A 14,220-nucleotide genomic window follows, 5' to 3' on the forward strand; every position below is an offset into this window, starting at 1 on the left:
ATTATTATTATTTTTAAAAAAAATTTTACACCACCAATTGGAAACAGGAAAATTATAAAAATGCTTGCGGTTAATGTTGTTTGGCCCAATTACGTACGTACACTATGACTCTGTTATGTAACATCTGATTCCACAGACACTAATTATCCTTCTGTTCTTTCATTCTTACGTTAAATTATGTGTTTTTCTTAGATCGCGTGTCTTTTCTTCATCCATCTTTTCTTTTCTGCATGACTTGCCTCATTTTTCCTGCTGGCCTGAATGTGAGTCAGGGCTCCTGCGGTGAAATGGGAGACCAAGCAGGGGTCACCATGGGTGATGGCCAAGAGTTTATACATGCAAGCCAGAAGAAGAAGGGGTAGAGGAGGTAGCGGGAGCATGATTCACTTTCAGTGATACTGTTTGAGGCATTGGGATGAGAGTTGGAGGTAACAGGGCCAAAGACAGGGTCAACTGCTTTGGTGACGGACAGATGGGCTGTTTGCTTTGTTGATTGACTTGCTGAAGGAGCAAAGTGTGTGTTGGGAGCACCACACCACTGCCAAGAGGACTCATCAATGAATAATAGGTCATGTTACTTCGGCTTCGTGTCACTGCAACGTGCTCATCTAGGAAAAAACTATTCAAGTAGAAGTACTGTTACTTTCACTCCCCACGTTTATTTTTGGTAATAAATCTTGCCACGGTTCCCTTGCATACAGTAAACATCTCATGTATAAACTTAAAAAGGAAGATACAAAATCTTGCACAATTGGAACTTAATTTATTTTCCACAAAGGCATCTTTATAAAATAAAAGTTTTGTCAGAATGTAAAGTTATTTTAAAAATAAAATAACACCAATTCATTGGATTCAAAATAAGTGTAGCTACATTTATTAACTTTAAAAGTGAGAAAATAACCAGCATTCAATGCTGTTTTGGCGCAGTACATTACATTTAATCTGATTGGTCGGCTAGGATGTGATGCATTTGATCGTTGTCTGGTTATTTCATTTTTTGTAGTTTCATCACTTCAAAACAAAAAATAATAATTTACTCAATAACGTTTGGGTGTAGAAATGTAATTATTTGCTTCACTTCTTTTAAAACGTACTTAGGTACAACTAAAAATTATGAATTTATGATTTAGAAATATACTCAAAAAATTACAGGTACCCATAAAAGCCACTCTCTTACAGTAACGTGAGTCAAACACAGTATGTGCACAAGTGAGCCGACGCAGATGAGTCTAAGCTTGTGAATCAGAAAGAGGTCCGATCCAGTCCAGGAATGTCACTGATCCCTGTTTCTTTTCACCCGATGCTGCCCCCCAGCCCCCCATACCCCCACCCCCCCCATAGCCCCCCATGCCTCCACCTTTTCCTGACTTGACAGCTTGGCCCCAACAGTTCGCTGACCGCATTACCTGAACTCACCAAAATCATTATTCTGTGCTGGAGCCACCAGAGCTTGAAAGTCGTTTCTCCTTCTCAGCAAGTAGAGGTTAATAGGTGTGTGGATGTGAGATTGCATCCCAACGGCTGTGAGGAGTCTGGAAAATTCCAGAACTTTGCTCTTTTCCTGGAAGCGGCTGCAAAGATATAGGTGTCAGTGTGTTTCCTTATAATTCACGTCACGATTCCTGCATTGCATCTAACATTTGATGATAAGAGACAGCAACGTCTCCTGAATATTGTTGTGGTTTTCAGTGAGCTGAAGTCCTGTATAGGAGTGAGTTAGCGAATCCTTAAAGTGTCTCTGTAGCTTCTTTCTAATAGCTAAATATATAGTTTTCCCTATTTCTACATTGATTGGCTGCTTTGGGAACTTCATCTTATTTTTACGGGTTTAAACTACAAATCAGATGCAGATTAGAGACTCATATTTGGGGAGTTGCATCAGTGTCACTCAAAGAATATTTGAGGGGCCACAGGAAGGTCAGACTTACCGGGAAAATGACAAGGTTACATGCATGCATTCTAAACTTTAGAATAGATGTTGCAGAATCTAAAGTAATCTCAGGGATTTTTAATGTACAGTATTTAATTATACATTTCACATAGTTTAGTGGAATAAAGCAGTGTTTTGCTGATGGTTGGGGTTGCAGAATGACTGATAGGACTTGAGGTTACAATTTGAAATTGAATAATTTTTTACCTTTTTTTTTTTTAAACCAGCAAAATACATTTTTAAGATGCTTCTCAAAAGCAATACCAAAAACCACATTTATATGATCAAATTACCGGTAGTTATTTGAATGAGAGGGACGAGAAAAATAAGGTCTATGGATTTTTTTTTTTAAAGCCAGAAAACTCCCACATACATGAGATATCCCAAAAAAGATAAATATTTGCAAGGCAAGGCAAGTTTATTTTTTTATTTGTGCAGCACATTTCATACACAAGGCAACTCAATGTGCTTTACTTGATCAAAAAAGTGCAACAGAAAACATTCAACAGCTTACAATTAATAAGAACATTAAAATCGGCAGCAAAAAACATTTAAAGTCATCAACAAACACATTACGTCAACAACAATATGACCAAAAATCTCTATTTTGGGGGTCTATAAACGACTAAAAACAGAACTCTTGAATCACCCTTCAGGAAGAATGACATATATTCAAAGGAGATAAAATCACCAAATGATATTTCTTTGCACTGAAATATTGATTTAAAGATGGCAGCAACTTCACCACCTTTTCTGCAAGACACTTATTGAAATAAATAAAGTCTTGTGGTGCACTTTCATTGAGAATAGTATTACTGATACCATCATTCAACCACGTTTCATTAAGATGTAAAAAGTCCAAGTAATGTGTCAAAAATAATATAATTAATTAGCAATGATTTGTTAACAAGAGATCTAACGTTAAGAAGGACTAAATTTAAAGACTTTACTGGAGACACTGGTGGACTCTTTGGATGACATGTTATAGTAGTCAATTATTATCTATATTAAGATTTTTTTTTCTTTAATGTAACAATTTTAACCTGTTTTACCTGTCACCACAGGAATTAAAGAAGCTGCATTAACTCCATAAGGCCCTGACTTTTTCTGGTATTAGAGGTATTGCAATCCCGACCCAGCACACATCAGACAGATGTCGCTCTAAGTTGAACACAGCTGGCTGTTTGGATCATGCTCTTATCAACCTGAGGAAAAGAGGAATCCTGGACCTGGTACTGTCAAGGAGGGGTGGGTGGTGCCGATTGGTTCTTTAGGGGAGAGAAGACGGGACCGTGGTAGGGTAAAGGGTGGGGTGTCAGTCTTGTGCCAGCCAGAACCAGCTCGTTCATCTGGGCAGTTATATCTAGGAAGGCAGGGGTAGGAGAGAAGGTGGATGAGGTGTTAAGTATGTGAATTTTTGAGTGAAACAGGTGGGTCCTGAGATTCATTTTGGCGATTTATATTTTTATTTCTTGATGGAAGCTCATCGACGCCATGTTCTTTCCTTGTTGTTTTGTTTGCCGATGGTACATGTTGTCCTCTGTCTTTATCAGGACTGATAGCAGTGTGACTGGTGAAGGAAAACAAGTTGGATGTGAAAAGTTTCACTCCAGCCTTGTTTAGACACAGTCCATCTGCTCTAAAAAGATGACGTTCCCAAAAAATTTGAATTGAAAAAAATAAAATTTGGTGAAAGGGCAGCACAATGACTTTCTCTTAGGCTTAGCTTCAAGAGTATTCCAGGGATGACTCGCACCTGTTGGCTTATCAACAGGAACAGGACCCTCCTAAGCTCTGATAGCTTTGTCAGCTCCGGCTGGTAGCAAGTTAGCTTTGTCTTCTCTGCTGTTTTGAAACAGCGGCACAGTTGTTTAATTCCCATATTCACAGTGTCCATTAACCTCTATGTTTACTTGTATTCCTCGCCCTGTAATCCGCAGTTCAGTAATCTTTTGGAGAAGGCTGACGTATTCTGTTGTAGAAAGAGCCATTCTTCTGCTAGTTAGCTTGCTACTTGTAGCTTGTTAGCGCGCTACTTAGCTCTCCAGTTGAACCAGCGAAAGAAAAAAGAGTAGATGATTACCTCAGAGCCAGAATCAGATGGTAATTGATAGTTTGTTGTGAAATTAAGTATTGTGTCCTTTCTCAGAAGAAAAAGTACATGTTTAGTAAATAATTTCCTTTGTGTGTTCAGCTCTGCTCTTTTGCTGCTGCTCAGCTCAGCTGCCAGAAGGTTGTAATAGTAGTTTTCATTAAATTTGTCCTGTATAGGTTTGAAATAGCTAGAGAAAAAAAAAAAAAAAAAATATATATATATATATATATATATATATATATATATATATATATATATATAAACATGTTGGAACTGATTGTGAGGGGATTGGAGATACCCTGGAATCAGGCTGCTTGGTTCAGTGATAACAACAAGTCTAGTTCGGCTGCAAAAAAACCCTTATTTTAATGTGAAACTTGCGAAAATACCCCCCAGCAGGTTATGACTGATTCTGGTAGAGAACGTTCCAGAAAATCAGAATCTGGATAATGTCAAGGTGGCATCATTGAGGGTTTTGAAAAATTAAAGATGGTGTCCAAGATGGCCACCGAAAATATTGAGATCTATAACTGGTGCTAATTTGGTCAATTCTTGACTGATTTTGTTCTGCAATATTTCAAATATAGTGTCCTCGAGGTCAAGGAATGCATTTATGACAATAGAAAAGTTGTAGGAATAATATTTAAGTCAAAATAGTAGTATTTTACAAGAAAAAATGCAAAAATGCAGCGGAAATGGAGAATCACTTGTGAGGTGCCAGGTTGATCCTCCAGCAGGCCTTCATCATTTTTCTTCTCAAACATTTTCTGTGCAGACGTCTTGAGTGATAAACATTGTTTATTGTTTTGCACACTAGCAGCAGTATTCTCTCAATGTGTGGCAATGTAGTCTTTGTAACTCCCTCGTTCTTTGTTCAATAGTTTTTCATCGTTTCATTCCAATATGAAATAACATTGACTGAGGACCAATGACTGAATGTTACTTAAGTCTAATGGGCAGATGTAGTGAGCCCACCAACCAGACTTTAACACACACAGGCAAGAAGACAACCCAGTCCTATATCCCATATTCCATTTATCTTGGTTTTAGTAAATTATGATAACAGGTCCTAAATCAGCTGTAAAATACACTAAAAACAAATGTTCGTCATTTAATTTCATTCCATCTATTGGTTACCCTGTTAGGCTTTCTAATCAATAATATTGGTATTAATATATTTGGTGTGGGAGTTTTAGTCTTTTTCTGTCAGTATAGCCTTAGATTATATTTTTTAATGCTAAAATGTGGAAAAGCTTATTAATTCTTGTGTGGAACTGTATATAAACTGTGACATGGTTCCCCAGTGTTGCGATAAATTACAATTGGTATTTTTTATAGTATTGTCATGGCAATTACAATTACAAAGTCTATTATCTAAACTCAACTACAATTTCATTACGATTACGACAGCAATCATAATGAAATTACAATTTCAATTATAATTACGCCATAACCGTTAATGATCAATTATGCAATTACAATTATAATTTACCCCAACCCTAGTCAATCCTGGACTGCTGAGCTCATTACCAGGAGAAACCCCCCACCCCACCCATATTTTTTTCTGCTTTAAGGGCAGAAAACTCCACATTTAACTCCTTTGCATTAGGAGCCAATTACACGGCTGAAAAAAAATGACCTGGGGTTGTTTAGTGTCCAAGGTTGTTTGTGCTGACATTCAGATTTTCAAATGCCAGTCTGTTAATTATGCAAATTAACTACAGGGGCCCAGTATAAACACTTACAGGGGCTCGTGTAATGTGCGCACATCCCCACGTATCCTGTGAGTTATTATTAGAGATCGCCGGCCCATGTTTCAATACAATAATAATAAAAAATGAAATATGAAATGTTCCCTTCAGCTGCAGGAAGCCTCCCTCTCCACTTCTACTCCTCCTCCTCTCAGACTCTCAAGGCCTCACTCTCCTACCTCATCCTTTTTCTCCCCTCGTGGTGCAGCTCTTTGCACAGCGATGCTATGCGACACTGGCCAGCTATAGAGTACACATTGCAATAATTCTGAGCAGGGAGAAATTCCGTATCAGATGTAATGGTTTTGATTCCAAAGCCCTGGAGCGATGTTCTGTAGTGGTGTAATGGTAGCAGGGATCTTACACTCACCAGAATGCTGCTTCACTCTCTCACATACAGTATGTGCACACACATAATATCTACCCTCCTTTCATCTCATTCCCTCTATTTTTCTCCCTCTCTGATTGGCCAGAGGTGGACTCAACCCCTCTTTTAACTCGTGCCAAACATCTAACCAGGATATTGCTTTGGGAGTTTGTCCCTTGAGATTTTTCTCAACAGTTGTTCTTTGATTAATTTATCTTCTTCTTTTAGCTAGTTATTGTAAAGTTGAATAGGTCTCAAGGTCGAATGATCAGAGGCAACAAGTAGCGAAGTACAAATAATTTGTTACTGTACTTAAGTGGTTTTTTCTGGTATCTGTACTTTACTTGAGTAAATCTAAATGTTAAATCTAAATGTTAAATGTAAATATAAATGTTAAATTTAAATCTAAATGTTAAATCTGAATCTAAGTCTAAATGTTATATATGAATGTTAAATCTGAATCGAAATGTTAAATCTAAATGTCACGGGTGAAACTGAATATTTAGCTAATGTGCAAAATCACCGGAAGTACCAAAATAAAAGCTCATTCCGGTGAATTTTGCATTATAGCTAAATATTTAGTTTCACCCGTGACATTTAGATTCAACATTTAGATATAATATTGAATATTTAACATTTACATTTACTATTTACATTTTACATTTTACATTTAACATATACGATTAGCAAAATGGTTTGTTGCTAAATGTCTCAATAAGTTGCTGTTTATTTTAGCATGCCCAATTCTACAATGGGTGCCCCATGTACAACACCCAAAGTAACTGACAACAAACATATAATGTAAAGGTTGCATCAATTTCGAGGAAATTCTACCAACAGCAGCACTGACAGTGACAGACAGTGTGTGCTTACGAGGTTGTACAATGCAAACAGATTACCTGCTCTACATCTGCCCACTGACCCTTTTTCAGCATATGTTGGAAATGTGGGGCTTCCCCTGGATCACCAAAATACAAGAAAGCCTGGAGGTTTACAGCTCCCCCCGTCCACCGAGGCTCCCCTTATTATTGTGATGGATGGTGAGGGAATAGGAAAGCGCGATGGCCCTTAAATCCTCATCACCAACCCATGAACAGTGAGCAGCTCAGTCAACAGTGAGGTAATTACACCGTCATTATAAAACACACTTGTGCACAAGCATTCTTATTCTCGCCCTGGATAAACGCAGATGGGATCCCCAATGTGTTCCTCCCCACCTCCATAACTCTACCTCTTTGTTGCATTGTCCCTTTCTTCAGTTCTCCCTCTCTATGCCAACTGGGGAATTCCAGCTTTCCAGGAAAGCATGCCAGCTCTGGCCCATTGTGTGTCTGAATGTGTGAATGTGGGTTAGAGAATGAAAAACTGAACATAAAGTGTGTACCAGGGTTGGGGTCAATTATAATTGTATTTGCGTAATTGATAATTAATTACAATTGTGATGTCAATAAAATTATATATTTTTTTAAAAAACATGTTGCTGTTGTAATCTTAACTGAATTGTAATTGACTTCAAATAGTTGACATTGTAATTGGCACGAAAGCTGGCAATTACAATCTAATTAAATGCAAAACTGCAAAACAAGGCTACAGTTCTATGGTTTACACATTCGTAATTATTAAAATATGTTACATATGAAGTTTTCTTACTACCTTTGAGAATCATTTTTAAAGTGAAATTGAGGGGTATACAGACACAAAAAAGGGTCAGACTCCCTCAACAAAAACAAAATTGGTGAAAAGTAATGTTTTTTAGTGTATTTTTTTAGCTGATTTAAGACAAAACCGACTTTTTATCATAAGAGATGCTAACAGAAAGCTAGCACAAGAAGGTTACGTTTTATGAGGCTCAGTAATTGCGATGAATTGAATTTGAACTTTAGTAATTGAGAATGTAATTGTAATTGACTTTTAGGGGAACTAAATAATTGTAATTTTAATTATAATTGGAAAAATCACCAGTCATCTTAATCATCATTGACTTGAACATGGATAATTGAAGATGTAATGACCCCAACCCTGGTGTGTACCACTGTGCATGTACAGTATGCATGTGCTAGCAGTTTCATCATTCAAGCTAATGATCTTCAGTCCTGAGTTAAATGTGTTTAGCACTGGTGTCACATTGTTATCGACAAGCTGACTGATGCTATTGTGACGCCATGCGATAAACAATAGGACGTCAGAAATGCCTTTGGTCGTGCATGGATGAGCTCTTTCATAAACCACTAGCTGGGTTAACATTTGGTTTTGATTCATCACGGCCGTAAGTTTTTCAATGCACTGTTCTTTACAGCTGTGGTTCCCAACCGTTTTAGCTTTTGACCCCCAAAATAAAGGTGCCAGAGACCAGGGACCCCCACTGTACCTGAAGGTCGTTGAACACAGACATGAATATTGAAGAACAGTCATGTGGAGACAGGACCATCTATAAGGGGGAATAAAGGGAAGAGCTTCTTTGATCCATAAAGTCAGCAAAATTATGGTTCATTGTTCTTTTCATCTGTGATAACCACATTTATTTATTTATCTTGATAATATCCACTATTATACAGGACATTTATCATCTTTTGGGCCGTAGTATAAAGTCATCTCAAAGATGTAAGTCCTTGTTATAATCAGAAATAAAATGGGTTAAAAGTGACCAAAAATAATGGAAAATGTGGTGAAAAGGAATTTTAAAAAACACAGAAATTGGTTAAAAGTTGCAAATTAGAGGCCAAGAAGTGGTAAAAATGTTTCAATATTGGAAAAATTAGTTTAGACTGGCAAATAATGGCCATGATAAATCTTGAATGTGGTTAAATTGGTAAAAAAAAAAAAAAAAAAAAGCATGAAATATGGCGAAAAGGGATTAAAAGTTACAATAGTGGGTCAACATATACAGCATTGGGAAAAGTGTTGGAAATAGTTTAAGTTAGGAAAATGTCTTAAAGGGGAAAATATGTGCAGAAAAGGCATTTCAATTTGTTGAAGTAACAGAAATGGGAGTAATGTAGCAAAAATACATTAAAAGGAGCAAAAATATGGCAAGAATAAGTTTTGAAAATAGGTTAAAATATGGCAAGTTTTGTTTAGTGGCAGAAAAATTGTAAAATATAGCAAAAATGGGCTTATATTATTCAAAAAAATTATTTGTTTCTTGAAGGCATCCAGCGACCCCCTCCCAGTGTCTCGCGACCTCAAATGGAGTCTGGATCCCAAGGTTGAGAACCCCTGCTCTAGAGGAATTCAACATATTGGGAGTGTAGCTAAATAATTACAGTTTGTTGGACCTTGAGAATGCCACACATTTCTGATCATTGTCCTGTAACCTGAACACAACCTGAATATTTATTTGTGATGTGCGTTAAATGGATTAAAACAAGAACTTGTTCTAAGATGATTTCCTGTTTAAATAAAGGATTAAATAGAAAAACATGAATTAAAAACAGTAGCTTTATCATGCTGTCAACTGGCACATGTTGTGACATTGCATATTCAATTACATGGCAGATTTTGACAGATTTGCAGTTCACATGTGATGACTTGTTACAGATTTGCACCTTGGTGTGCATGAGGTGGTTTACTGGAACGTTGTGAAGATTCACTGATCATGCTTTGATTTACTTCTACTCCTTTAAAATATTCATCACCTTGACATTTTTTCTCTGTCATATATTTTCCCTGTTTATGGAACCTAATCATGTTAATAATAATCATCCCCATTACCATAGACAAAATTGCAGAAATAGAATTAAAGACACAGAGAAAAAAAATACAGCAAAATTTAAAGCAAATGTGACTTTTAGAAAGTTTTATTATTCCTCACATATTTGTTCAACCAGTTTTTACTGCTTCTTTTGTGTGAGCACCTCACCCTGCTTAGTGTAACACCATGGACGGGAGAAATGGCTTCTGTAGAGTGTGAAAACTGTGTCGGTTTTCTTGGTTTAGATCATTGGACACAGACACAGTTGTGCTTTTGAAGCGAGCCAGTGAAGCTGGAAGTGATGCCCCATTTCTTGAGTCCTACGCTACTGCACTCGTGCACATGTGCCAATGAATTATGTATATTGATAGATTTCTAACAGAGGCTGGAGGATGGGCATCTTTTTTTTTCCTTGGGAATAAACAAGAGAAATTACAACTACACTGTCAGCCTGTCTATAAATAGCAGCTTTGCTTTTTGCCCGAGGATGTAGTTGTGTTGTTTTTTTACAGGTCAGAGTGTGATCTTCTCTTGAGGTTCTGCTTTGGGACGCATCTTTGGAGGCTTTATTAAAATAAAGATGGGGAGCAGTTTTTAATAGAGAGACGGTAGCTGTCCCTACTGTACACTGACAATTTCCCTTATGCTTTTCTTTTCTTTTCCTGCAGTATTACCTGAACTATTTCCTCTGTCCACATAAAAGATACAGAGCGATGATTATCATTATTTTCTTTGGGCCAATTTCAGATTTTATAATTTTGAGCTTTCCCTCTTAAAGGTGCAGTCCGCAAATTTGGAAAGCTAGTATGATTTGAGCTCCACCTCCGTCCAAAGCCACACCCCCACAATCGTGAACATGCATTCGATATAAAAATAACAAGTCCCCTCCAAAGCAAAACAAATAACGAGCTTTCCAACAGAAATACGCAACGTCTGCATCACTTTTTTTTTTACAGAAATACATTTCAAAGGTTTTAGGCCACATTTGAAAAAACAGTGGAGGATCCCTTTAAGATATGTTGGATTCCAACTAATAACTCTATAACCGGTGTAAGCACTAACTCCTCCCCCATTTTTCACCCTCTTTAATCTTAATTGCTACATATCACTACACTGGCTCCATAAATTACACACAACTGCACAATACGGACAATAATAACATATTATGCTTTCAGCACAACCAAAATATCTTTGCGCTGATTCTTCCATTTAATATCCCCTCTAACTCCCCTACCCTTGTTTTCTTCCCCTCACAAGGGCGTTACACTGCCCTCTCTTTTTATATCTTTCCCTCTAATAAAGTTTACCTTACCCTTCCTTAGGAAGTGCTGGTAATTGTCACAATTAAGCAATATACAGATTTATAATTTTATTTTTTACAACCATAAAACACATAGCTGTCATAAAAGAATGCACTATATTTACTGTTAACCCTTGACAGCGTGTGCAGACAAAGGGGGGAAAAGAGTAAAAGAGTAACTATTGCCCCAAAAACAAATGTATTGAGGTATGAAAAAGTAACTTAAGTGGTCGACTCAACTCGAGGGGGTCTCTAAAGTTGTCATAGATGTATGAAAAGGTGTTACGAGTATACTGAAATGTGCTACTCTAGTAGAAGTACTGTTAAGTAAGTCACACATAAAATACTCAAGTACAAGTAAAAAGTAGTTCAACTAAACAGTACTCAAAGTAAAAGTTACCAGTTACTTTCACCTGCCACGTTCATTTTTGGTAATAAATCTTGCCATGATTCCCTTGCAAACAGTAAACATCTCATGTATGAACTTAACAAAACAAAATCGTGCACATTTGCAATTTGTGGGGCATCTGTATGAATTGAAAGGTTTGTCAAAATGTACATTTTTTTTAAATTTTTTTTTTTAATAATTTAATTTTTCAAAAAAGTACAAGTATAGCTAAATGTATGAACTCTGAAACAGTGCCATGCCAAATGTGCCCTGTGGGTAACAACACAAGAGGTAGAAACCCCAACAGTGGCTGGGCCTTGATCAGAAATGGTACGATTAAGAACAAATGGATCATGTTCAATGTGCCATGAAACGGAAATTAAAAAAATAATTACAATAAAGGATAATTTTCTCATTAACGGTTGGGTTTAGAAATGTAAACAATTACTTTCCTTTTTTTTTTTTTAAAACATACTTGAGTACAAGTAAAATGACAGATTTAGAATTTTTAGAATTAAAAAAAGTACCCATAAAAACTCAGTCACAGTAACGTAAGTGCTTGTAATCCATTACTTTCACCTCTGAAAGTTGGCATGCATTAATGGAAAATGGAAAAGGAGTGTTAACTGCAGACACACAAAAAGGGATCTGAGGAGAAAGAGTATCAGACATTTTACCATGGAGGTAGATTTGTGTCTGTAATAATGAAAACAAAAAGAGAAATCACTTCAATCAATCAAAAAAAAGAAGCCTTTTCAATCAAAAAAGTTTACTTTAATGAAAAATAAATATTTTCAATTAAAGAAAAAGCGTTCAAATGCAAAAAAATAAATAAAAAAATTGATACCCAAATAATTGCATTTGAATTCTCTTTTAACTGAATTTTTTTCTTTTTTCTTTTTTTTTTATTTAAATTTAATAATAAAGGCACAAATCTACTTCCATCCTAACCCAGCTCTCACTCAGTGATCGCTCGGTTTTCTACTCATCTCGTCTGTTTTGCTTATTTTTTTCTCCCTCCTGTATCATTCCCTGCTCTTCCTCCCTCCCTCCCCCTTGGTTCGATGTGCTCGGCTCTGGGCCCTGCCGTGAGTTCTCGGTGCGGGCGACAGCGCTGCTAATCATGGCGTCAGACGGGATGATTTTAACGAACCACGACCACCAAATCCGGGTCGGAGTCCTGACAGGTGAGTCTATGTCTATAGCTGACATTAGCCAGTGATTTCATGTCCACCGGCTGTTGTCCGCCCGGCTCTTCCTGCTGCTGTCGGCTGGTTTTTTTTTTTTTTTTTTTTCTTTTTTCTTTTTTTTTTTTTTTCCGTTTGTCCGTCTGTGGGTGATTTAAAGCCTGGCCCTTTTCCCTTCCCTCCGTCCTCCTGGTGCTGTGGAACCCCGGTGCTGATGCTCTTCCAGCGGGGGGATGATGTGCTCTTCATCGGTGTGTGTGGATCGCTCGTCGTGCTGCTGTTTTAGTTGATGTGCTCTGAATAATTCATGCGTCTATCCGCATGTCACAGCTGAAAATTACACTTGACCATGTGTTGTGTTGTGTTGTGTTGTGTTGTGTTGTGTTGTGTTGTGTTGTGTTGTGTTGCTGCTATAGATATTACTCAGCTTGTAGATGACATGTTTTTTAAAGACAGCCAGCTGACCGCAGCGCTCTCTTTTGGGAGATGTTCCTCACGACAGTTGCTGGAGGTTGCTGCTGGTTGCTGCTGTTGCTGGATGTGGATGTGAGCTCATCCATGGCCTGTTCGGATCAAAGGATGATGATGATGATGATGATGATGATGATGATGATGGAGAGGCAAATGGTGAAAAGTCGTGGTGCTGATGATGGGGAGGTATTGGATGGTGAATAATGACAGTTTGACAGAAAATGGGGAGGTTGGGTTATTGGAACCTGATGGCAGCCTTTAGCCTCATGGTTTTAGTAAGTCTGGACCCCCCCCACACACATCACAGAACCACCACCTTCTGACATTCCTCTGTACGCAGCACAATAGGTTGGTGATGCACCCCTCACCAAATAACAAAAACCTATGCGTAGAGTGCAATTTTCTTTAATCGGTGTCAGTATCTTTATATATGTGTGTGTGCTCTGTCATGTTTCCGATCCCAAAGCATTATCAGAAATGATTCGACTTTACAGTAGCAGATGATGTTGTGGATGCATGTTAATGGTCCAAAGGAATGTGTGTGTGTGTCCCACGCCTTTCCTTCCTTCCCCATCTCTCTTTCCTATAGCTCTGTCCATCCTGTGTGTGCGGTGGGGCAATCAATATTTCATGAAAGCAGTGATCTTCCTCTCTCACCCTCACACACACACACACACACAGTATTCCTTAGTATCAAAATCTTGCTACGGAGGAGCTGCTGCTGGTGGTGGTGGGCGGTGTGTGTGTGTGTGTGTGTGTAGCGACGGAGGAATGACTGTGTAAGACCCTCTCACTTGAAATCTGCCAGGGAAACCCCTCAACACTAACAACACCATGGCCACTCATCGCCTTCTCCATTCCTTCTCCTCCTGATCATCACCCTTTCCTTCCTCCTCCTCCTCTTCCTCCTCTCCTAGCAGAGTGCTGTCCGTGGTGCTGAAATCCAGTGTCACTCACAAATCAGTGCGGTACTGACCCTGCCACAGTAAATACTGCAGGAGATAGCTACACCTAGGCTGTGTTCGAAATGGCACACTCCG

General features: G+C 38.0%; 1 protein-coding gene across 8 annotated transcripts in view; it reads left to right on the forward strand.

Moving 5' to 3' along the window:
• The first annotated feature begins 12,573 nt into the window (after positions 1-12,573).
• gphnb (gephyrin b) overlaps positions 12,574-14,220 on the forward strand; it is a 123,602-nt gene continuing 121,955 nt past the window's right edge. For all 8 annotated transcript variants that reach the window (XM_028439378.1, XM_028439379.1, XM_028439385.1 and 5 more), the window contains exon 1: positions 12,574-12,709. In XM_028439378.1, coding sequence (XP_028295179.1) covers positions 12,646-12,709 — 64 coding nt within the window. In that variant the 5' untranslated portion in view covers positions 12,574-12,645. The remainder of the gene's footprint in view (positions 12,710-14,220) is intronic.

Source organism: Gouania willdenowi, chromosome 24 (genome assembly GCF_900634775.1).
Source record: "Gouania willdenowi chromosome 24, fGouWil2.1, whole genome shotgun sequence".
Taxonomy (NCBI): Eukaryota; Metazoa; Chordata; class Actinopteri; order Blenniiformes; family Gobiesocidae; genus Gouania; species Gouania willdenowi.